The sequence below is a fragment of the Hyla sarda genome, chromosome 7 (genome assembly GCF_029499605.1).
Source record: "Hyla sarda isolate aHylSar1 chromosome 7, aHylSar1.hap1, whole genome shotgun sequence".
Taxonomy (NCBI): Eukaryota; Metazoa; Chordata; class Amphibia; order Anura; family Hylidae; genus Hyla; species Hyla sarda.
This window is the reverse complement of record NC_079195.1, coordinates 25513545-25539306: the sequence shown is the minus strand read 5'-3', so window position 1 is coordinate 25539306 and position 25762 is coordinate 25513545. Positions and strand designations below refer to the sequence as shown.

At 45.7% G+C, this 25762-nt stretch overlaps 1 protein-coding gene across 3 annotated transcripts in view; it reads left to right on the top strand.

The window, feature by feature from the left end:
- Positions 1-25762, top strand: part of LOC130281983 (DBH-like monooxygenase protein 2) — an 80800-nt gene that overhangs the window by 8835 nt on the left and 46203 nt on the right. For 2 of the 3 annotated variants that reach the window (XM_056529788.1, XM_056529787.1), the window contains exon 2: positions 16880-17026. In XM_056529788.1, coding sequence (XP_056385763.1) covers positions 16880-17026 — 147 coding nt within the window. Of the gene's footprint in view, positions 1-5353; positions 5644-16879; positions 17027-25762 lie in introns of those variants that run through there. The other variant, XM_056529786.1, reaches the window with a different exon arrangement.

Sequence of the window (25762 nt, the reverse complement as noted above, 5' to 3'; positions counted from 1 at the left end):
AAAGAAGATGCAATATAGCCAAAAATCGTAACCACCGGAGTACCCCTTTAAACTCCTTCACTGTATTTGCAACTACCACTTCTGCAGGAAGGCCATTCCATGCATCCACTACTCTTCACAGTAAAGTAATACTTCCTCATATTACATTTAATCAGGATATATAGTATTTATACACATCCCTTCAGCTCTAGCTGTATACTGTTGGTATCTCTATGGAATCAGGATATATAGGAGTTATTCACCTACCCTTCAGCTCTATCTGAATACTGCTGCTGCTATCTCTATGGGATCAGGATATTTAGTAGTTATACACCTCTAGCTCTATCTGTATACTGCTGCTATATCTATGGGATCAGGATATATAGTAGTTATACACCTCTCCTGAGGCTGTATTAACACATTTGCTACATTTTTGGTACGTTTAAAAATTATTTTTACATGATTTTCCATAATTTGTATGAAAAAAAAGTGCTGTTTTTTTCCCCACAATTGTGCAAATCATGGTACAAAATGTGTAATTTTTACAGTGATTCTCGAAAACCAGTTAAGCCAAAATGCTGTAAAAATGGGTAAAAATGCAATAAAGATTTAATGTGTGAACTCAGCCTACAGACTTCAAATCTTCTTAAAACACCTATATTGTGAACTGACCTTAACCCACTTAAGCCTCCTTCAACATTAGGAGCCTTATTAGATGACTAGGTGCGGTAATCAAACACTATACCCTCAACCAGAGGATTCATGAAAAATAGAGGCTGCATTACAGAACTGCATCAGTAAGGGATTTACAACAAAAATTGAGACTATTTCATGCCTGCTACATCAGCTCAAACAGGTAAGCACAAGGCATACATTGAAAATATTGTAGAGGTTCCTAATAACAGCCTATGTTTTACTATATATACAAATAAACCCCTAAATGCTTCTTTGAAGAAACAAATTGTTGTTATTTAGGTCTCTCTGACCAAAATGCAAGGAGAAACCAGAGGTCAACCCAAAGTTGATAACTTCAAGTAAGACATAGGAAAAAAAACATTGTACCGTGTTTCTCTGAAAATAAGATCGGGTCTTATATAAATTTTAGTCACAAAAAACACACTAGGGCTTATTTTCAGGGTAGGGCTTATTTATTTACGGTATGTACCTTGAACAACATTGGGGGCTGTAGCAGTGTGGAGTATGGGGGGCTGTAGCAGTGTGGAGGATGCAGCACCCCCCCCCCCATCTTCCACACTGCTACAGCCCCCCATCCTCCACACTCCTGCAGCCCCCCCATCCTCCACACTCCTGCAGCCCCCCCATCCTCCGCACTCCTACAGCTCCCATCCTCCACACTGCTACAGCCCCCCATCCTCCCCTTCCCCCGTCGTCCTCCACACTCCTACAGTGACCCCCACCCCTCTGCCATAATAAACTATGGTACACATTTCATCCCCAGCGGAGACCAGCACTTCCCTACCTTCATACGGTAGCGTCCACAACTTGTACTGTACGGAAGCTGCAGTTGTCGGCGGTGGCGGGATCTCCTTCTGTTGCTTAGCAGCCGGGGGTAGGGACACGTCCGTGACGTTTTAAAGCGACAGAGTCCCTGCCCCGGCTCAATTACGGTAACTTGCAGTGGGACCAGCCAAGGGGAGGGGGGGATGGGTTTGGGAAGTCAGCGGGCATTACTGGCGGCCGCGGTCCAGATCTGGACCGTTGTCTGCCAGTTGATTACCCCTGGCCTAGGTCTTATTTTCGGGGTAGGGCTTATATTGCAGCCCACCCTGATAATCCTGCTAGGGCTTACTTTCGGGGTAGGGTTTATTTTAGGGGAAACAGGGTAGGAAGAAGAAAGACGGCATTGTTTATTGAAGAATACAAAACAAATATAATTCACTTCCAATATTACTGATATTACAGTAGTGTGACTGCTTATACTGGGTAAAAACTCTTAGGGTAGAGAACCACAATAAAGGCTACTGTAACCATAGCCAAATTTCAATGTAAAAGTTTTTGTCCCAGTTTACTGAAAAGGCTAAGAAAAAGTGAACATCTTTCAAGCGCAGACTTCCATGAAAATTCCACAGTGTAGAACCTGGTTAGGTCTGAACTTTGCTAAAAGTTTGGTTTGGTTTATTTTTGCCAGGCCTGCCAAATCAGTGTTAGTCCCATGGCAAAAAAAGGAGGAAGGAGCACTTGACCTTAGGGTAGCCCATAAGGCCTTTGAAATAGCTCTCTCAGTAAATTAGGAGGCAGTATAAGAGAAAATTTCAAAAAAAAAAAGCCTATACACATAGCTTCAGCAGTCATTTTAGAGATAACAGGTGTTAGATGAAGATCTCTGTGATGGACAGTGAGCAGCGACCAACACAGATAGAAGTAGGAGGCACATATATAATAAATTCAGAGAATGTTCTGCATTTTTACTGTCACCGTAAAATCAGTCACACAGTAAATTAAGTGTGACAATTATTTGTTTTTGTCTCAATAATAGTTGTAAAAAAGCCACATAGAGGGTGTTGTGCCACATTTGTGCATTTTATAGAATGCCAATCCTGTTGCTATTCCCCAAGAGCCAATAATTTTATAACACTTAAAAGTTAAAAGTCACTACCTTTTCACTTTCCAGGTGCAAAACCTGTTGTTACACCAGAAAAGGAACATTTACTTCAAAACAGCTTAAAAGTCCATAGATAAACTCCTCTGTGACTAAATAGTGTTATATGTGGCTTTTGGGGCGCTTAGACAGTGTTATATTTGAATTTTGGTGAAGTTCGGGTTTAGGTTGAACCAGTTACAGTATATACTCGAGTATAAGCCGAGTTTTTTATCACAATTTTTCATGCTGGAAATGCCCCCCTCGGCTTAAACTCGAGTGAACTCTCCACCTGTTAATCACTTCTCAGTGGTCTTCAACCTACGGACCTCCAGATGTTGCAAAACTACAACTCCAAGGATGCCTGGACAGCCATGCCGGGAGTTTTGAAACATCTGGAGGTCCAGAGATTGAAGACCACTGCGGCCTTCGTCATCATCCATACCCCCCTTTTGTTTTCTACTCACCTCCCCTCGGTGGGAAGGAAGGGTGAGCTGGTCCGGGCCATCTATGCTGCAGGGACCGTCCGGTGGGGAGGGTTAGTCGTTACGGGCTGTCCATCTTCACCGGGAGGCCCTCTTTTCCGCTCCAGGCCGGCCCCGGACTAGTGACGTTGCCTTGACGACACGCAGGGACGTCCATGCACGGCAGACGTCCGTGAAGTCAATGCAGCATCATAGTTTGGGGCAGGCCCGGAGTGGAGAAGAGGGCCTCCCGGTGAAGATGGACAGCCCGGAACGACTTACCCTCCCCACCGGACGGTCCCTGCAGCATAGAGGTACATAACAGGTACATAACCAAATAGAAATGTATATATTTTGTTATGTACCTATTGGCAGCGTAGCAGGACCAGGTCATGTGATCAGGTGGAAAACTCTATGGTTTTGCTTTAGGACCTTTGGAGGTTCCCGTGATGTATGCACCCACCATGCATTGTAACGGTGAGTGACAGCTGACACGGACCAATCCAAAACGGCCCTGCCCCTGCCCATATAAGGGAGCGGTGGCCATTAATCGCTCTCTTGTTCCTGTACTGCCAAGCAAGCAGCATCGCTTTTTCCTCGTGGGCTGCTGATGAAGGAGGATCTGCGTAGCTACCTTCCGCAGTGACTAGGCCTAAGCCTTGTGCCATCATTCCAAAGCTGTGAGTTATCTAAATCCCTGTTGACTCTGCAAGATCACTGGACCTAAACAGACCCCTAAATCCGGACGGATCTCTGCACAAATCCTAATTCTATTAATCCTTGGATAAGTCGATGGTCCGCAGCATCTGTCAATCATTGCTGAGCTGTATAGAGACTGTATTACTAAGACTGTTGCTGTTAATTGGATGTACCCCAAGTACTTCAGTAAAGTTTATTCAAGTTCAAGTTCATCCCTATTGTGGACCTTCATTCATTTAAGTACGCACCTATTGTTTCTGGGAAGGGTGGCGATAGGCCGAAGATTTACCTCAGCGTATGAACCCTCACCCTGGCCTCATGAGCGACAGGGGTTAAATTAACCCCTCATATACTGAAGCAACACCCCCACGGTATTATATCCCCCCAAGGGCTACCACATAATGTCCTGATGAGCCACCAATAACGGGTGTGAGGACATTGGTAGCATCTCATCGTACCTACACACAGCACAACCCGACCTCATGACCATTTTAGTATTTCTCCCTTGTTACGCCGAGCGCTCCGGGTCCCTGCTCCTCCCCGGAGCGCTCGCAGCGTTTCTCTCTCTGCAGCGCCCCGGTCAGACCCGCTGACCGGGAGCGCTGCACTGACACTGTCGGCGGGGATGCGATTCGCATAGCGGGACGCGCCCGCTCGCGAATCGCATCCCAAGTCACTTACCTGTCCCGGCCCCCGGCTGTCATGTCCTGGCGCGCGCGGCTCCGCTTCTTAGGGTGCGCGCGCGCCAGCTCTCTAAGATTTAAAGGGCCAGTGCACCAATGATTGGTGCCTGGCCCAATCAGCCTAATTAGCTTCCACCTGCTCCCTGGCTATATTACCTCACTTCCCCTGCACTCCCCTGCCGGATCTTGTTGCCTTGTGCCAGTGAAAGCGTTTTAGTGTTGTCCAAAGCCTGTGTTCCAGATCTCCTGCTATCCTCCTTGACTACGAACCTTGCCGCCTGCCCCGACCTTCTGCTATGTCTGACCTTGCCTCTGCCTAGTCCTTCTGTCCCACGCCTTTTCAGCAGTCAGCGAGATTGAGCCGTTGCCGGTGGATAAGACCTGGTTGCTACCGCCGCAGAAAGACCATCCCGCTTTGCGGCGGGCTCTGGTGAAAACCAGTAGCAACCCTAGAACCGGTCCACCAACACGGTCCACGCCAATCCCTCGCTGACACAGAGGATCCACATCCAGCCAGCCGAATCGTGACATCCCTTCTTATGTCTCAGCGAATTTTAACTATATTTTCTATAAAGCGCGTCTCTCCTTGTGTTTTGTCTCTTTTTAGTTGGTTTCATGTCAGAATTTTTCCCAGCCTTAACCATGACCACCTTTTAAGGTGATACAGAGGTCTACTATGTTATAAACAATTAACAGTAAACAATTTATTTCTTAAGTAATTCTTGGCAAGGATTGATCAATCATATCAAAACCTGTAAGACAATACTTCAGCCTTGATAAGATTACACCAAACAGGAAAGATTAATGAAATATAAACCTCTAAAGAAATCCTACAAAACGTCACTGCCCCTTATTAATGAATGGACTCCTTTAGGTGTGGTCACCATGACCGGCATCAATCCATCCAGACCTCCCCACCATGAAGATGAGGAAAGGTTCCATGTGGAGGGACGTTCTTCTGCTCCTGGCCGGGGTTCTTCCTGTCCTAGGCTCACGGGGACCTCTTGATTTACCAAATTCCAGGGAGATAACATCTAAGGAGCGGGACGACTTTGTTCTTATGGAATGGGGATACGACAGAGAAGTCCAGGAGATTGTCATCGAGTTACAGACACCGATCGCCTCCTCTATAGCTCTGGGTTTAGGCTCCGATGTATCTCTGAATAAGACGGACTTTGTGGTGGCCGGATGGAACAAACACAATGAGACATATTTCTATGTAAGTCTAATAATAAGATGTGCTATAGGGTTATACACCAGGAAAAATACAAAAAGAATTTCCAGCTCCCAAGCTGGAAATTCGTTTTGTATTTTTCCTTATGCACCGGGGTAACGGCTCGGCTTCATCCTGGCATCCGATTCAACATCCAAGAGTGTAAAACAACTATAAACGGTGAACTGGCTACATTTTTCTTTGACTACATTCAGTGTTATACACCAGTATGATACAAATTGCTGTCATTTATCTGTATAAGGTGCAGTATTAAAATAATTATAGTCTTGTACATAGAGGGCAGTATTATAGTAGTTATATTCTTGTATATAGGAGCAGTATTATAGTAGTTATATTCTTGTACAAGGAAGGCAGTATTATAGTAGTTATATTCTTGTATATAGGAGGCAGTATTATAGTAGTTGTATTCTTGTATGTAGGAGCAGTATTATAGTAGTTATATTCTTATATATAGGAGGCAGTATTATAGTAGTTATATTCTTGTATATAGGAGTAGTGTTATAGTAGTTATATTCTTGTATATAGGAGTAGTGTTATAGTAGTTATATTCTTGTATATAGGAGCAGTATTATAGTAGTTATGTTCTTGTATATAGGAGCAGTATTATAGTAGTTATATTCTTGTATATAGGAGTAGTATTATAGTAGTTATATTCTTGTATATAGGAGCAGTATTATAGTAGTTATATTCTTGTATATAGGAGCAGTATCCTAGCAGTTATATTCTTGTATATAGGAGCAGTATTATAGTAGTTGTATTCTTGTATGTAGGAGCAGTATTATAGTAGTTATATTCTTGTATATAGGAGCAGTATTATAGTAGTTATATCCTTGTATATAGGAGCAGTATTATAGTGGTTATATTCTTGTATATAGGAGCAGTATTATAGTAGTTATATTCTTGTATATAGGATGCAGTGGTATAGTAGTTATATTCTTGTATATAGGAGCAGTATTATAGTAGTTATATTCTTGTATATAGGAGGCAGTATTATACTAGTTATATTCTTGTATATAGGAGCAGTATTATAGTAGTTATACTCTTGTACAGAGGGATGGTATTGCAGAAGTTATATTCTTGTATATAGGAGCAGTATTATAGTAGTTATATTCTTGTATATAGGAGTAGTATTATAGTAGTTATATTCTTGTATATGGGAGCAGTATTATAGTAGTTATATTCTTGTATATAGGAGGCAGTATTATACTAGTTATATTCTTGTATATAGGAGCAGTATTATAGTAGTTATACTCTTGTACATAGGGATGGTAGTATTATACTAGTTATATTCTTGTATATAGGAGCAGTATTATAGTAGTTATATTCTTGTATTTAGGAGTAGTATTATAGTAGTTATATTCTTGTATATAGGAGCAGTATTATAGTAGTTATATTCTTGTATATAGGAGCATTATTATAGTAGTTATATTCTTGTATATAGGAGCAGTATTATAGTAGTTATATTCTTGTATATAGGAGCAGTATTATAGTAGTTGTATTCTTGTATATAGGAGGCAGTATTATACTAGTTATATTCTTGTATATAGGAGCAGTATTATAGTAGTTATACTCTTGTACATAGGGATGGTATTGTAGTAGTTATATTCTTGTATATAGGAGCAGTATTATAGTAGATATATTCTTGTATATAGGAGCAGTATTATAGTAGTTATATTCTTGTATATAGGAGCAGTATTATAGTAGTTAGATTCTTGTACATAGGAGCAGTTTTATATTAGTTATATTCTGACATATTGTAGGTAGTATTATAGTAGTTATTCTCTTGTGCACAGTAGTGACACACTTAGTGGCCCTGATTTACTAAGAGTGTTGTGTAATTTTCTTTGTGGTTTTTAATTCCCTACAATTTTTTCCACTGTATTTACTAATGTTTCCCTACATTTTGCTTTTTTTTTTACACATGCTCTGATCTGTAGGGTTTTCCTCAGCTCAAATCTATATTTCCTGGGGAAACCTTAGTAAATATGTTGGGCTTTTGTGAAAATGTCAGGGACACGCCCCCTTTTCAGTTTTCCGGGCTCTCAGTAAAATGGGGAGTTGGCTGGGTTCTTTCAATTCGGTGCAAATTGTAGCGCAGACAGAATTTCTTGCGCAATGCGCCAGAATCTAGCACACAACCTGACAAAACATGTCAGGTTTACAATAGTAAATCTGGGCCAGTGTGTTTTATCCCCTTAAGGATGCCAGGCATACCCATACGCCTCCGTTTTAAAGTCCTTAAGGACTGAAGGTGTATGAATACGCCCGTGGGAATTCCAGTCCTCGCCACTCTCCGGGCAGGGACCGGACCGGGGTGACTGCTGATATCTATTAGCAGGCACCCCTGCAAACCCCTGGGGGGGGGGGTCCCCAGACCCCCCATGTCGCAAATCATCGGTTAATTCAGACCAACGATTTGCGGCTTTTCGGGGTCAATCGGGTCTTTGGTGACCTGGAAAAAAAGGGTAAATGGGGCTGTCCAAGACAGCCCCATTCATCCTTACCCAGCAGGAGTGAGGTGGCAAATGTGCCGCATCACGATCACGTGATTGATCGGTCGGAAAAACCGACCAATCACGACCCTGCTGGGCGTCGATTGGGACGGCGAAGATGGCGGAGATCGGCGCCGGCGGGGGTCTCCCACCTTGCCCTCGTCCGGCAGGGGTCCCCTCGGGATCGGTGGTGGAGACAGGAGCAGCAGAATCGGCGGCGGTCCCGGCGGCAGGATACAGCAGGAGGTGAGACCTGTTCACCTCCTGCTGTTGCTTAGCAACAACTCGCAGCATGCACAACCAAAGGACATGCTGGGAATTGTAGTTTTGCAACAGCTGGAGTTCCAACTACAACTCCCAGCATGCCCTTTGGTAGTCTGTGCATGCTGGGGGTTGTATTTTTGCAACAGCTGGAGACACAGCTGTTGCAAAACTACAACTCCCAATATGCCCTTCGACTGTCAATTCATGCTGATTGTTGCAGTTTTGCAACAGCTGGAGACACATGGGTTGTGAAACCGAGTTTGTTACCTAACCAGTGTGCCTCCAGCTGTTGCAAAAATGCAACTCCCAGCATGCACTGAGAGACTGTACGTGCTGGGAGTTCTAGTTTTGAAACAGCTGGAGGCACACTGGTTTTGAAACACTGAGTTAAGTAGCAAACTCTCTGTTTTGCAACCAATGTGCCTCCAGCTGTTGCATAACTACAACTCCCAGGATGTATGGTCTGTCAGTGCATGCTGGGTGTTGTAGTTTTGCAACAGCTGGAGGTTTGCCCCCCCCATGTGAATGGGCAGGGTACATTCACATGGGCGGGTTTACAGCGAGTTCTGCTACAAGTTTGAGCTCAGACTCCCAGCGAGAAACTCATTGTAAACCTCCGCCCGTGTGGATGTACCCTAAAAACATTACACTAAACCTACACCAAATAAAAAGTAAAACACTACATATACACATACCAATACACAGTCCCCCCCCCCCCAATAAATACATTTAAAAAAACGTATGGTACGGCAGTGTTTCCAAAAGGGAGCCTCCAGCTGTTGAAAAACTACAACTCACAGTATTGCCAGACAGCCACTGACTGTCAAGGCATGCAACAGCTGAAGACACTCTGTTTGGGAAACACTGCCATAGGGTATTTTTGTGGCGGATTCAAATCCCCAATTTAGTCCTCAAATGTGCATGGTGCTCTCTCACTTCGGAGCCCTGTTGTATTTCAAGGAAACAGTTTAGGGCCACATATGGGGTATCTCCGTGCTCGTAAGATTACAAATTTTGGGGGGCTTTTTCTCCTTTTACCCCTTATGAAAAGGTAAAGTTGGGGTCTACAACAGCATGTTAGTGTAAAAAAAAAATATTTTTACACTAACATGTTGGTGTTGCCCTTTACTTTTAGTTTTCACAGGCAGTAAAAGGAAAAAAAGACCACCAAAATTTTTAACGCAATTGCTCCTGAGTACAGAGCTACCCCATAAGTGGGTGTAAAGTGCTCTGCGGGCGCACAACATGGCTCAGAATGGAGAGCGTGCCATGTACATTTGAGGTCTAAATTGCTGATTTGCACAGGGGTGGCTGATTTTACAGCGGTTCTGAAATAAACTCAAAACAATAAATACCCAGATGTGACCCCATTTTAGAAACGACATACCTTCACGGAATGTAACAAGGGGTAAAGTGAGCCTTAACACCCCACAAGTGTTTGACAAATTTCCGTTAAATTTGGATGTGAAAATGAAAAAATATTTTTTTCACTTAAATGCTGGTGTTACCCTAAATTTTTCAATTTCACAAGGGAGAATAGGAAAAAAGCCCCCCAAAATTTGTAACCCCATTTCTTCTGAGTAAGAACATACCCCATATTTGGATGTAAAGTGTTCTGCGGGCAAACTACATTGCTCAGAAGAGAAGGAGCACCATTGGGCTTCTGGAGAGAGAATGTGTCCGAAATTGAAGGCCATGTGTGATTTTAAAGCCCCCATAGTGCCAGGACAGTGGACCCCCCCACATGTGACATTTTGGAAACTACACCCCTCACATATTGTAATAAGGGGTACAGTGAGCATTTACACCCCACAGGTGTCTGACAGATTTATGGAACAGTGGTCCGTGAAAATGACAAATTTTATTTTTCATTTGCACAGCCCACCGCTCCAAAGCTCTGTCAAACGCCAGTGGGGTGTAAATGTTCACTGCACCCCTTATTAAATTCTGTGAGGGGTGTAGTTTCCAAAATAGGGTCACATGTGTGTGTGGGGGGGGGGGGGGTTCACTGTTTTGGCACCACGGGGGGCTTTGTAAATGCACATGGCCTCCCACTTCTATTCCAACCAAATTTGCTCATCAAAAGCTCAATGGCGCTCCTTCTCTTCTGAGCATTGTAGTTCGAACGCAGAACACTTTACATCCATATATGGGGTATTTCCATACTCAGAAGAAATGGGGTTACACATTTTGGGAGGCTTTTTCTTAATTACCCCTTGTGAAAATGAAAAAATCTGGGGTATAACCAGCCTTTTAGTGAAAAAAAATAAAAATGTTCATGTCCAACTTTAGCGGAAATTTGTCTAACACCTGTGGGGTGTTAAGGCTCACTGTACCCCTTGTTACGTTCCTTGAGGGGTGTAGTTTCCAAAATAGTATGCCATGTATTTTTTTTTTTATTTTTTTTGCTGTTTTGGCACCATAGGGGCTTCTTAAATGCGACATGCCCCCCAAAAACCATTTCAGCAAAATTTTGCTTTCCAAAAGCCAAATGTGACTCCTTCTCTTCTGAGCATTGTAATGCACCAACAGAGCACTTGACGTCCACACATGGGGTATTTCCTCAAATTTTGGGGGTCTTTTTCTCCTTTTACCTCTTGTAAAATTTCAAAAACTGGGTCTACAAGAAAATGCGAGTGTAAAAAATGAAGATTTTGAATTTTCTCCTTTTACGTTGCTGCTATTCCTTTGAAACAACTAAGGGGTTAACACACTTTCTTTCTGAATATCATTTAGAATACTTGGGGGGGGTGCAGTTTTTATAATGGGGTCATTTATGGGGTATTTCTAATATAAAGGCCCCTCAAATCCACTTCAAGACTGAACTGGTCACTGAAAAATACTGATTTTGAAAATTTTGTGAAAAATTGGGAAATGTCTGCTGAACTTTGAAGCCCTCTGATGTTTTCCAAAAGTAAAAACATGTCAACTTTATGATACAAATATAAAGTAGACATATTGGATATGTGAATCAATATATAATTTATTTGGGATGCCCCTTTTCCTTACAAGCAGAGAGTTTCAAAGTTAGAAAAATGCTAAACGTTCAAAATTTTCATGAAATTTGGGGATTTTTCACCAAGAAAGGATGCAAGTAACGACGAAAATTTACCACTGTGTTAAAGTAGAATATGTCACGAAAATAACTATCTCGGAATCAGAATAATCGGTAAAAGCATCCCAGAGTTATTAATGCATAAAGGGACAGTGGTCAGATGTGCAAAAAAGAGCTCAGTCCTTAAGGTGAAAAAGGGCTCAGTCCTTAAGGGGTTAAATGATGCATTTAAAGTAATATCATTTGCTTTCTATGACTTTTATTACCATTTTCTAGTACTTTTAATATTTATGATCTGTGGGTTTTTGCACTTTTACATCTGCCAGCTTTAGAGTTTCTTACTAGTTTCTTTTTATTTATTTTTTTGTTGCATGTGTTGTTCTTGGAGTTAACATGCCCCAATGTTTTATATGGCTTAAAGGGGTACTCTGGTGGAAAACTTTTTTTTTTTTTTTTAATCAACTGGTGCCAGAAAGTTAAACAGATTTGTAAATTACTTCTATTAAAATCTTAATCCTTCCAGTACTTATTAGCTGCTGAATACTACAGAGGATTTTTTTTTCTTTTTGGAACACAGAGCTCTCTGCTGACATCATGACCACAGTGCTCTCTGCTGACATCTCTGTCCATTTTAGGAACTGTCCAGAGCAGCATATTTTTTCTATGGGAATTTTCTCCCACTCTGGACAGTTCGTAAAATGGACAGAGGTGTCACCAGAGAGCACTGTGGTCATGATGTCAGCAGAGAGCTCTGTTTTCCAAAATGAAAATAATTTCCTCTGTAGTATTCAGAAGCTAATAAGTACTGGAAGGATTAAGATTTTTTAATAGAAGTCATTAACAAACCGGTTTAACTTTCTGGCACCAAAAAGTTTTCCACCGGAGTACCCCTTTAAAGGGGGTGCTGGGAGCTGTAGTTTTGCAACAGCTGGAGGCACACTAGTTGGAAAACACTGCACTAAAGAGTTTACACATAGCAGTGACTGTTCACACATGAAGGAATAAAATTTGCATGTTGCCTGAGTAAGGATAACATGACCCACTTACATCAGTCAGTTTGAATTGATACACCTGAGCTAGAATTCAACACATTTTACAGCAGAAATATTGCTGTTTTCTTCCAAAAACACCACCACACCTGTCCTCAGGTTGTGTGTGGTATTACAATTTGGCTCCATTCAATTAAAATGGACTGAGCTGCAATACCACACACAACCTGAGGACAAGAGTGGGGCTGTTTCTGGAAGAAATCAGCAATTTTTTGGGGAGGTTTTCTATGGTAGAGTTTAAAGTGAATGCAGAAAAAATATTATGGATATTCTAAAGAAAAACCTGCTGCAGTCCACATGAGAGATGTGAAAGGAATTGTCTCCTAAGTTACAAAGTCTGGGGGCGATTTCTCAAAACCTGCGCCGAGGAAGAGTGGTGCAGTTGCCCATAGCAACCAATCAGATCCCACAGCACCCGGCTTTCCAAACAGACGCCAGGTTCCCGCGGCAGTGGCCGTGACATCACACCACTCCCTCATTAAGACACGCCCCCTCTATTCATGTCTATGGGAGGGGGCGTGGCCGAGATGTCACGACTATGGCCTCCAGCTCTAAGTGTTCTGAACAAAATGTTCAGAACCCTGCAGCATTGGAGTACCCCTTTAAATGTTTATATTAAGTTAACAAGGAATGTTTAATGTAGATAATAACATTCAGGGACATTTATCATTGTTCCTTTGGTAAGCAAGTTCTGTAGTCATTTTTTTCTTGCTATTTTTTTGCTTATGTATGACATATTTATCATACTATCACAGGGGGTTGATAAATTTGGCTTACATGAGCAAAAGCCAAGAAATCACTTTTAAATACAAATTTTTTTTAGCACACATAAGCAAAAACCAAATAATGATTACAGAACACCACTTTGCAGCTTTGAAAAAAAATGTGCATGTATATATATAATGTGTGTGTGTTTATTACATTTTTTTAACACGGTTTTTTCTCCCTAAATGTACTTACTCATTTTTTATATTTTTTTTGTTACTTCTTCTACAGATCTGTGTATCCTGTGAACTCCTTCGGATTCGGTGGACTACTTCGACGACCAGCGTTTTTCTTTGCTTGATGTTAATAAAATGGTTAACGAGGGCTTGTGGGGGAGTGTTTTTTTTGTAATAATTTTTTTTACACCGGTTGTGTTTTTTTTTTAACTTACTGGACAGGCTTAGTAGTGGAAGCTGTCTTACAGACGGAGTCCATTACTAAGCTGGGCTTAGCGTTAGCCACAAAAACAGCTAGCACTAACCCCCTATTATTACCCCGGTACCCAACGCCACAGGGTTGCTGGGAAGAGCCAATACCAACAGGCCCGGAGCATCAAAAATGGCGCTCCTGGGCCTAGGCGGTAACAGGCTGAAGTTATTTAGGCTGGGGAGGGCCAGTAACAATGGTCCTCGCCCATCCTGGTAATGTCAGGCTGTTACTGTTCGGTTGGTATTTGGCTGAGAATAAAAATAGGGGGACCCTATGTGTTTTTTTTTTTAAATATTTAATTATTATTTTTTTTTTAAAAACACATAGGGTCCGCCCTATTTTTATTCTCAGCCAAATACCAACCAAACAGCAACAGCCTGACGTTACCAGGGTGGGTGAGGACCATTGTTACTTGCCCTCCCCAGCCTAAATAACGCCAGCCTGTTACCGCCTAGGCCCAGGAGTGCCATTTTTGACGCTCCGGGCCTGTTGGTATTGGCTCTTCCCAGCAACCCTGTGGCGTTGGATACCGGGGTAATAATAGGGGATTAGCGCTAGCTGTTTTTGTGGCTAACGCTAAGCCCAGCTCAGTAGTGGATTCTGTCTATAAGACAGCTTCCACTACTAAGCCTATCAAGTAAAGTAAGGAAAAAACACAACAGGTTTTAAAAAAAAAAATATTACAAAAAAAACACTCCCCCACAAGCCCTTGTTAAACATTTTATTAAAATCAAACAAAGAAAAACGCTGGTCATCGAAGTAGTCCACCGAATCCGAAGGAGTCCACAGGATACACGGATCAGAAATGAGAAAAAGAAAATGGGTTAGTATATTTATTATCACCTGCTCGCACATCTCCCGCCCCGCACGACTACAACTCCCAGCATGCCCTTACAGTAAGGACATGCTGGGAGTTGTAGTTGTGTGATGAGGGAGATGTGTCGGCAAGTGACAAGCTTTTCCCCTGCCCCCAGCTGCAGGACTACAACTCCCAGCATGCCCTTACAGTAAGGACATGCTGGGAGTTGTAGTCCTGCAGCTGGGGGCAGGGGGCAAGCTTGTCATTCGCCTGCACTGCACAACTACAACTCCGAGCATGTCCTTACAGTAAGGGCATGCTGGAAGTTGTAGTCCTGCAAAGGGAGCCCAGGCACACACACACAGAGAGTCACACACAGTCACACACACACAGACAGTCACACACAGACAGTCACACACAGACAGTCACACACAGACAGAGACACACAGACAGAGACACACAGACAGAGATAGAGACAGACACACACACTCACCCATCCAGCACAGCGATCCTTCTCTTCGGGCGCCCTGCGAATGACGTCACTGACGGAGGGATGTCAGGCCGGCGCAACCGAAGACATGGGAGTGGAGGCCGGGAACAGTGCAGGTGAAGGCCAGTGGGGGGGGGGGGGGGTGATTGGGGGTGAGGGGGGTGAGAGGGGTGCTGGTGGGGGCGGAGGCCGGGAACAGTGCAGGTGAAGGCCGGGGGGGGGGGGTGAGAGGGGTGCTGGTGGGGGCGGCGGCCGGAGGCCGGGAACAGTGCAGGGTGGGGGGTAACGGACGGGCATAGCGCAGGTGAAGGCCGGTGGGGGGGGGGGGTGGGTGCTGGGGCGGGTGCGGGGGGGGGTGCTGACGGACCCCCCCTGACAGACTCCTATATCCCCTAATCATGTCACTGTTCCAGTCGGGTCCTGTGATTGGCTGCTGGTCCTGGCCAATCACCGGACCCAGCGGGAAATGTGAAATGACAGCAGGGGATTTAGGAGTCTGCGGCGCCGGAATATGTTATAAGGAGCCCGGGCTGACATTACAGTGCAGCCGCCCGGGCTCCTCATACTGCCTCCCCGCTACCCTCACTTAATAATGATGGGGACACTGATATCCCCCCCCCTTATCTCCCGCCCGCGCCGCTCAGCTCCCGCTGCTACAAGACTACAACTCCCAGCGTGTCCTCACTGTAAGGGCATGCTGGGACTTGTAGTCTTGCAACAGTTAGCAGACAGATGGGAGTTGTGTGGCGCTGGCAGGTGAGAGGGGGGGATGTAAATCACTGCAGTGTCAGGGTAGCGCAGTGAGGGTAGCGGGGAGAAAGTATGTCGGAGCCTGGGCGGCAGTAGCTTTTCCTGCTCCATGTTGGAGCTGGAGTAAATTTAGTAAATTTGTACGGCCGTTGCAACATTTTATTGTGCAGCTGCGACTGTCACATTTAATAAATACCTGACTAAAGCAAATCCATTTTGAAAAATTAACTACGTAAGCAAGTTTGAATTTTCTTGCTTTTCTTGTTCTTCACGCAAATTGTCGCACGAAAACACACGTAGTTGCAGTTGCGACAATTTTGCGACAATTATAGTAAAGAAAACCTGACTAAACCCCTTGATAAATATCTGTCATTATGTGTAAAATTGTAATATACATTGGTTAAAAAAAAAAATGTGTATATTTTTGGGGTATTAAAAGGCTGCATTGTACGTGCAGCTATTGTCTGTTTGTATTTTCGATCTTACTGATACACACTACAAAATAGTCGGCAGTAACCGAACTTTAGGGCAGTGTTTAAAGAGTACCTGTCATTATCTTGTAAAATGTTATAATCCTCCCAGGTCACTGCCCCCATCATGATAAACGACCCCCTGCCTTTATTTTTTTTATATTTTTTCGTTTTCTACCTTGATATTGCTCTGTATATTCTGCTCTGTCTCAGTCAGATTCATAGACTGGAAAAGGGCGTTCCCCTGTAGGCGTGACATCATCTGAAGCCATACAGGGGGAGAACTTCCTCCCTCACTCTGCTACACACAGCCTAGCGCAGATTAGTGAGAGATGAGCTATGATTGGCTATGGCTGCACATACCACCTCAGCATTTCCTGATTTTGGACTTCTGCCAGGCCGGCAGGAGAGATTGATAAAATGTGCTCTGGACAAGTAGGGAGACACCTAGTGGCAGCTTTTTTAAACACAAATAAAACATAGAAAACTTAATTTTTTGAAAACAAAGTACATTAGAGAGGTTTTTTTATTTACCATAAGGAGTGCAAAAGCAAAAATTTGTTTTCATGACAGTGCCCATTTAACCCAATTTCTCTAAATCTGTTCCCCAGTATTAACCCTCTGAAATAATATTATGCTATATATCATTCATACACAGGACGCTCATACAGAAGGGGAATGGCCACCGGTGAAGGACAAGTCACAGGACTATGTACTGCTCGACCTCAGCCGCAATGATACTCACTCCATTATGAGGGTCTGGAGAAAATGGTTCACATGTGATCGTCGCGATCAGGAAATTGAGGTCAGTACACGGTCCAGAATCCTTACCGCATTAATGCAGTATATTAAGGTTATAAAAGCACATAGGATCCTTTATGTATATTTTGAGACAAATTAAGTTGAGCTTCTGTGTCAAAAATTATATCACTTGTCCTGTACTGATCCTAACTTACATCCTGTACTGTACTCCAGAGCTGTACTCACTATTCTGCTGGTGGGGTCACTGTGGGCTGGGGTCACATTACATTACTTATCCTGTATTGATCCTGAGTTATATCCTGTAAATCTTTTATACTGTAAATATATATATATATATATATATATATATATATATATATATATATATTAATACACACATATACATACACATATATATATATATATATATATATATATATATATATAGTAAGGATTCCTCCTTGGGGATTAGCTCCGGGATCGTCCTGGACACTGCCACGGGACACGTTTCCACTCAATAAACCCACAGACAAAGGTAATTCATGCAAGCCTGGCACCTTGCCAGCTTTATTTAGACAGGTTGCAGGTAAAACAAAACATAACTCAGGAACAAACCAAAGTCCTAGACCGTCTGGTCACTGACTACACATATCAGCATGCCCTGACTACTGTCTGGTGAGCTACCCTCAGCCAGCATAAAACATGTGCCCCTGCAACCTGTTACTCACAGTTCACACCACTTCTTCACTTCTTGGACCGCTCACAGTTCGCTGTGTGTTTCCTCAACAGGGTCCGTGTGTCTCCCCCTACAGCGACATGCTGTTACCCAGGGAGAGCCCCTACTATTCTGTTTCTTTTACTTTTAAACACACTTTCCCTTCCTGATACCTCATTAATCAGGCCACAGGTGCAACATTCTGCAGAGATAGCAAGGGAAATACACCCTTTCCTTGCCACACTGCCACAATATATATATATATATATATATATATATATATATATATATATATACTCTCGCCAAAGGAAACAGCAACAATCGCCAGGTCCAGTATAGTAGCAAACTGATATTTATTGCATCAATAACAGCAACGTTTCGGCTAAAAGTGAGCCTTTCTCAAGCATGCTTGAGAAAGGCTCACTTTTAGCCGAAACGTTGCTGTTATTGATGCAATAAATATCAGTTTGCTACTATACTGGACCTGGCGATTGTTGCTGTTTCCTTTGGAGAGAGTGTGAAGTGTACCCGCCTTTGGCGTTCGGGTGGATTACGGGCACATCCCCAGTGGTCATCCAGTGCTGGCTCCCTTTGTGTTATTATATATATGTGTGTATATATATATAATATAGCATATATTATACATACTATATACATAACTAGCTATATACACTACTATATGCAATACTATACACAAATCATATACACTAAATACACACCTATAAATATACAGAAATCACACCTACAAATATAATAGAACATTCTACACTAAACTGTCCCTTCACCCACACCACCTGTCCTCCTGTACATTGGTCAGAGTCCATATAGTTCATAGTCCTCAATGTCCAGTCCACAACTGACCCATGCCAGGTCCACCAAAAGAAACAACCACCACCACCCACAAATATACCCTCCCAACCTAGAACTCCTCCCAACCAACTTAACCATTACCAGCTTTAACATACATAAACAAACAATACAACCCACTTTAGGCCCAAGTTCGGTGCCTGTAAGCCCTTCATAACCTTAACATCTGAAAACAAAACAAAAAGCTATGGTGCACATGCATTAGCCCACCACCAGGAAGAAGGATGGCAATCCTGATACATACAAAATTTACATTCTTTTCCTAACTGCACCCTACCTCTCACCCTACCATTATCCCTAAAAATAAACTGACCCTACTATCACCCTAACCCTGTCCCTACATCACTGTCCCTAACAAAAACAAGGTACTCTACCCAAAAGGTCTAGTACCTAGGGCACATCAAAAGAAAACCCTCTCCATAGGAGAGAAGCCCTACTGGTACCAAGACTGCCATACTCCAAAGACCTGATCTTCCCGAGGTCACCAGTGATGTTCCTACAGACCTCCACCTCGGAGAGGACTTTCCACTGTGTAGACACTAAACACCGTGCATTCCACGTGTAGTACCTAACCACTAAGTTGACTAAAAGGCCCGGGTCTCGGCCACCCAGGTTCCTGAATGCACCATAAGCCCACTCCGGATAGGTAAGGCCGGCAAGTTGACTCCAGCCGATGGAAGCGCCCACCCGGTTGTAAACCCCTATATTAAAGGGACAATGAAGCAGAAAGTGGTCCATGCTTTCCAGCATGTCCATGCACTCTTCTCGGGGACATCCCCGGTCATCAGATCTCCTACACTTCAAATTGTCCCTCACATATAGCTTCCCCTGAAAGCAGCGCCCGGCCAAGTCCCAAAACTTCTGGGGGATCCTTTTCATGTTTAAAAGATACAACCCCACCCTCAGTCCCTGAGCGCCAGAGGCTTCTGGAAGTGGGTCAACAGAACCCGTTTGTCAAGGAACTGCCTTGACTGGGTCCTAATCTCCCACACTCCCAGACCCCACCGACGTATCGCCTTCAGAGTCGGGGTAGCATAAGCCGGAAGATGCCCATGGGTCATACGGAGGTCCTTCACTTGCCCTCCTGTCTCCCATTCCTGGAAGAAAGGACGAAACCATTCCCTGCAGGAGAGTACCCAGGGAGGAGCCCTCTCTGACCAGAGGTTTGAGATGTTGGCTTTCAAGAGGTGTTCGTTAAGAACACCACAGGGTTTACCATAGATAAACCCCCTAGTCTCCTCGTGCGGTACGTAACCTCCCTCTTGACTAGGTTCATCCTGTTCCCCCATAACCGTTGGAAAAACAGGCTGTAGACCCTAGTGTAGTAAGCCTCTGGCAAGATACAGACGCTGCCCAGATAGATAAACAAGGGGAGCAGGTACGATTTGATCAGGTGTACCCTTTCCCTGAGGGTCATAGACCAATCCTTCCACTGATCCACCTTCTGAGCGGCATCCTGTAGCTTACCGTCCCAGTTTTTGGTGGGATAATCATCCTGGCCGAATGTGATGCCCAGAATTTTTGCTGAGTCTTGGGGCCCTGGGAGGGTGTCCGGGAGATCAAACGTGGGATCTCCTCCTCCCAGCCAGAGACTTTCACACTTATCCCAGTTGATCTTAGACCCGGATGCCTCTGAGTAGCGGTCCACCTCCGACATCACCACATCGACCTCCTCTCTCGAGGACACAAAAATGGTGACATCATCAGCGTACGCCACCACTCTCTGGGCAACATCCAGCTCCGCCAGACTCATCCCGACTCCCGCCAACGGCCCACAATCTACCCTCCGGACGAAGGGATCGATTGCGAACACGTATAAAAGCGGGCTCAAAGGAAAACCCTGACGGACTCCGGACCCCACCTCAAAAGAGCGACCAGACCACCCGTTCACCAGAGGGAAACTCTCTGACCCTGCATACAAGATCTTAAGCCAATTAACAAAAGTACTCGGTAGGGCATATCTCAGCTTCACAGGATCAAATGCTTTTGCCTGATCCAGGGACAGCAAGTGCCCCTTCCAGAGACCAGCACTACCCTGCTCCACTGCCTCCCTGACATTAAGGACAGCACTTAAGGTGCTTCGGCATGGAACAGAGCAGTGCTGGGCCCCCGAAGGAGCCGGGGTGCAAACTTCACCAGCCGATTAAATAGTATCTTGGCCAGAAGCTTCCTGTCCGTATTGAGAAGAGCTATGGGCCTCCAATTCTCAATACAGCTGGGATCTTTACCCTTTGAGAGAAGAATCAGGGCTGACCTCCTCATTGACTTCGGCAGAGTGCCCAAGGAGAGACACTCATTGAATACCACAGTCAAGAGGGGAGTCCTTAAAGGTCCTGTACCACTCGGATGTTAAGCCATCCGGACCTGGCGACTCCTTAGGGGCAAGCCCCTCGATTGTCAGTCTCACTTCCTCTTTCCTGATTTCTTCTTCCAAAACATCAAGAGAGGGGTCTACCCCTGGCTCAGGAATGGTTTCAGCCAGGAAAGCCGACATCCCATCTCGGTCTAGATCCTTCCTTCCCAAGAGATGCGAGTAGAAGGATCTGATGACCTCCAAGATCCCTGATCTAGACCGATTCAGAGATCCCGTTCTATCAATCAGCCCTGAAATGACTTTACTACTCACTGACATCTTGCAGTTTCTGTAAGGGTCGGGCGAGCGGTACTTCCCGAAATCCCTCTCAAAAACCAAAGATGCGTGCCTATCATACTGACACCTCATCAGCAAGGATTTCACTCTGGAGATATCCTCTCGGCTACCGCCAGTCGAGACGAGAAGCTTGAGTTTCCTCCTCAGTCCCTGATACAGGCGATACCTGTTCAGGGACCTGAGGCTCGAGAGCTGGCGGAAGAACCCTGCAACCCGCTTCTCGAACATCTCCCACCACTCTGACTTACTACTACATAGGCCCAGTAAAGGTACCTGACTATGAAGAAAATCCTCAAAGGACTGTCTTACCTCCGCTTCCTCCAGGAGGGACGAATTCAGCTTCCAATAACCTTTACCCATCCGAGGAGTCTCTGAAACATTCAGGGAAAACAAAATCATACAGTGATCGGAGAACTCCACCTCAACCACGGACACTGCGGAAGAGATGGCTTCCTCCTTTAAATAAAACCTGTCTATTCTAGACCTGCAGCTACCTCGATGATAGGTGAAACCTGCATGGCCTGAGGGGCTCCGGATGTGGGCATCCTCTAGGCGAGCTTCCCTAACATTTAGAGCTATGCTATCATAAGCCAACCGATCATTGGAGCCTCTCCTATCTTGGGATCTTGAGACAGTATTGAAATCCCCTCCAAAGATCACCTGTCGGCTTGTAAAAAGAAAGGACTTAATCCTCATAAAGAGATCTTTATGTCCCCACTTGGTTTGTGGGGCGTAGATGTTAATAAGCCGGAGCTCTTGCCCCTTCATGAGGACATCTAAGATCAGGCACCTCCCCATTTCTAACTTAATAACCCGTCTGCATTCAACAGGAGCGGTAAAAAGGACCGCCACCCCACTATACGGCTCAGCCGCAAGAGACCAGTGGGAGGGCCCGTACCTCCACTCCCTCCTGGCTTTTACCAGGGAGGCTAGATCTGACAACCTGGTCTCTTGTAAAAAGAAAATGTCAGTTTCAACACGGCCAAGAAAATCAAAGGCTGCGAATCTAGCCATATCAGACTTTATGCTGGCACAGTTAATAGATGCCAGAGTCAATTTGGTGAGTGCCGCCATCATGGGTTATTGAGATAGACCGCCCTAACCCCCTCATTTTTGTTTCTTCTTTATCCCCTCATCCCCAGATGAGGAGGCTTCTTTTTCTTTGGAACGTTTTTTTGATTCTGACTGGTCCATTTTAGAATCCCCATCTCCGCCTGGCTCCGGTTTGGCCCCATCCCCTGAGGAAATTGCCCCATCAGGACAGGGCCCAGTTCCCCCTGGAGGCTCCCCCACTTCAGGGACCCCATCCCTGACCCCCCCCCTCCAAGGAGGGGGAGGAGATGTCTTCAAGGACAGAGTACCGGTTAGACAGATCAGTCAAAGGGGGGGCAGGTAAGCTTCCGCTTGGGACCTGGTCCGCAGCACGGGGACTAGAGGGCTCCGACCTCTTCTTTCTCCCTTTAATGCCCTTCTTTTTTGGCCTCTCTTCACCCTCCTCACCCACACTTTCACAGTGGGAGGAATTGGAAAGATCGGCCTTGCTGCCTTCTTCTCTACAGATTCTCCCCATTTCCTCTTCCAGCACATTCTCCCCCAGGGCCTCAGCAGTTTCAGGACTAACCTCAGGAGCCGGGCCAGAAGCTACCCCTGCCACATGGGAACTCTCCAGTTCCCTGCTCCTTCTCCGATTAGCCTCCCGCCTCAGCTTGGCACCACTTTTCCTCTTCACTGACCCTGTTGTACCTTCACCCGCACTTGTGCCCTCCCCAGCTGAGGCAACATTACTGCTCTCTTCAGCCAAGGTGACCGTCACACAGGCAAAGGCGCTATGACAACGCCTGAAAGGGTGTCCTAAGACACCACACAGATGACACCGGGTCTGCCTACAGGATGCGACAAGATGACCTACCCCACCACACAGAGCACAGACCTGCACCGTACAGGCTGCGCTAAAGTGAGTGGGGCTGCCACACCTGTGACAGACCTTGGGCTGCCCCTGGTAGATAACTTGAATTCTGTCTCTCCCAAGAAAAGCAGCTGATGGGATGTGGGCAACAGTGCTCCCCGAACGCTCCAGTTTGACGGAAAACGTCCAGGCCCCAGACCAGATCCCATGTTCGTCATAGTTCTTTTTTGGCATGTCCGTCACATCCCCATATCGGCTAAGCCAGGTCATAATGTCATAGCAAGATAGTGACTCGTTACGCGTCAAAACGGTCACTTTCTTGGGCAAATTCTGACGGGATCTTGCCTTTACGGCGAAATCCCGCCAGCCGGGCTCGCTTTTCACCACCTCATAATTTGACCAGAAAAGTTCCAAACCCTCTGGCCGAACGAAGCTGATGTCAAACTCTGAAGTGCCGTAGGGGTGGATCAGGGCAAAGATGTCACTTGCCCTGAATTCCATCCGGAGGAGGAGCTCAACCACCTTACCCTGAGGCGGACACGCATCTTCGCCCCTCCACACTAAACGGACCACATTCCTACGGCCACTTTCCTGCCCTGATGTCGGGAGGGACCAGACCACCTCCCCGTTTTGTTCTCGGAAGGCGCCTAAGCCATGTCTTTCTATCCAAAAAGACAGGTCAACCTCCCCCCTCCCCTCTACATGGATTGACCTGTCTCCCCTACGTAGAGCCTCCAGGAGGCGCTGTTGCAAGTGACCTCCAGAGCCAGACGGAGATGGGAATCCCCCTGATCCCCCGGCAGTGACGCTGGCATAGCTCCTGGGAGAAGCAGCCACTACCGGGGGGGGCAGTCGAACCAGGAACTGACCCAGAGGCCAAACCTGGACCCTTATTCTTAACAGAATCATCAGCCATAACACCTCTCCCTGCCATTCCACTACCACTCCTCACCTGTATTTCACTAGCACCCCTCTCTTGAACTCCACTTGCACCCCTCTCTTGCACACCACTTGCACCCCTCTCTTGCGCTCCCCTTGCACCCCTTTCTTGTACTCCACTTGCACCCCTCTCTTGCACTCCGCTTGCACCCCCCTCATCCACACTGCTACCACAACTCCTCCCATGCACACTACCATAACTCACATTCTGCCCATTACCATTTTTATTCACATTTTTTCTTTCACTTTCACTTTCACTTTGCATACACTCTCCCTTGGTGTGTTACAGACTGGGCTGGCTGGGTCTTTTGCTTCATGTTTAAGGGTTGCCGGTTTCAGGATTAGTGCTGCATAGTTCTTTCTTCCTGTGTCTTGGGGTGCAGACACAGGCTCCACCTCTGACACGGCTGGCCATGCCCCCTCGCAAAAAGACTGTCCCTCCGGACTAACTCCGGCTACGCCTGCTACAGCTGATGCGCAGGAAAGCACCCGCGGCCATTTTAGGTGCACTACTGTATCCCCCATGCTGGCCCTGCTCCACTACAGAAACGTGGTCTGGCAGATTGGGGGACCCAGCACCCAGAACCGACTTCTCAGTCGACCCAGACTGCTGGAAGGGAGAAAAGACAAACTTAACTCCTTGTGTCTACTTCCTCTTCTTGCCCTTTCCTTTCTTCTTCTTTCCCTTCTCCTCTGGGCCCAAGTCATACCCGAAGGAAAAGTTTTCTAGACAAGTGGGGGACTCCTGCATAACAATTGCCCGCAGGAGACCCCCATCTGCCAAGCTGCTGCCATCACTGCAGTCACTGCCATCATCATCCTCATCCTCACTGGAGGGAGGTAAGGCCACCTGAGCCGGGTTTACATAGTCCTCACTGAGGGTAAGGGGGGGGGGGGGGGTATCGGGTAAGAGTGGTGGTGGTACACACAGGTCCAGTATCCATATCCCCCTCACTCACATCCCCCCCCCCCTCACCTCCCTCCATCTCCTCCTCCTCACTCTGGCAGTCATCTTGGTTACTCACTTGTCCTGAGACCTTCATGCTGGAGAAACGGTCCTTGTTCACAAGTTTCTCGCTGAGTATACCACCTCCCTCCACAATGTCCGATCTCAGCCTCACAATCTCATCCACCTGTTTCTTCAGAGCTCTCACCTTGGAGGAAAATGCTGCCCTCTTGGTCTTTGCTGCATTGTTTGCTTGATAGCTTGCAAACTTCAGCTCCTCTCTGAGGCCTCTTAGTTGTTTGCCGAGCTGTTCATCTTGACCTGGATTCTGGATCCAAAGCTGTCCAGGGATTCTCTGGGCCCCTTTACCCCCCATTGCTGGGGTTCTGAGGAAACAGATGCAGATGCCTTTCCACTCCGCTGACTGGATGAGCTTCTGCTGGAAGCTTTGCAGCTCCCAGCTGAGGTCGGGGGAGGGGGCCCCACATGGTTGTGGACCCTGGTGGATCTCCTCACCCCATCCTGACTACTGGCTGTTGCATGTTCCTTTGCACACCCCGCCAGCTGAGAACGGGGGGTGCAAGATGAAGCCCCAGCTTCCCGGGGCTCCATAGCAGGAAAACCTACCCAGGTGTCTGCCACACACCTGGGGAGGGGCGGATAAAAATCTCTGAGCCTGAGTTATATCCTGTATTATACTCCAGAGCTGTACTCACTATTCTGCTGGTGAGGTCACTGTGTACATACATTACATTACTTATCCCGTACTGATCCTGA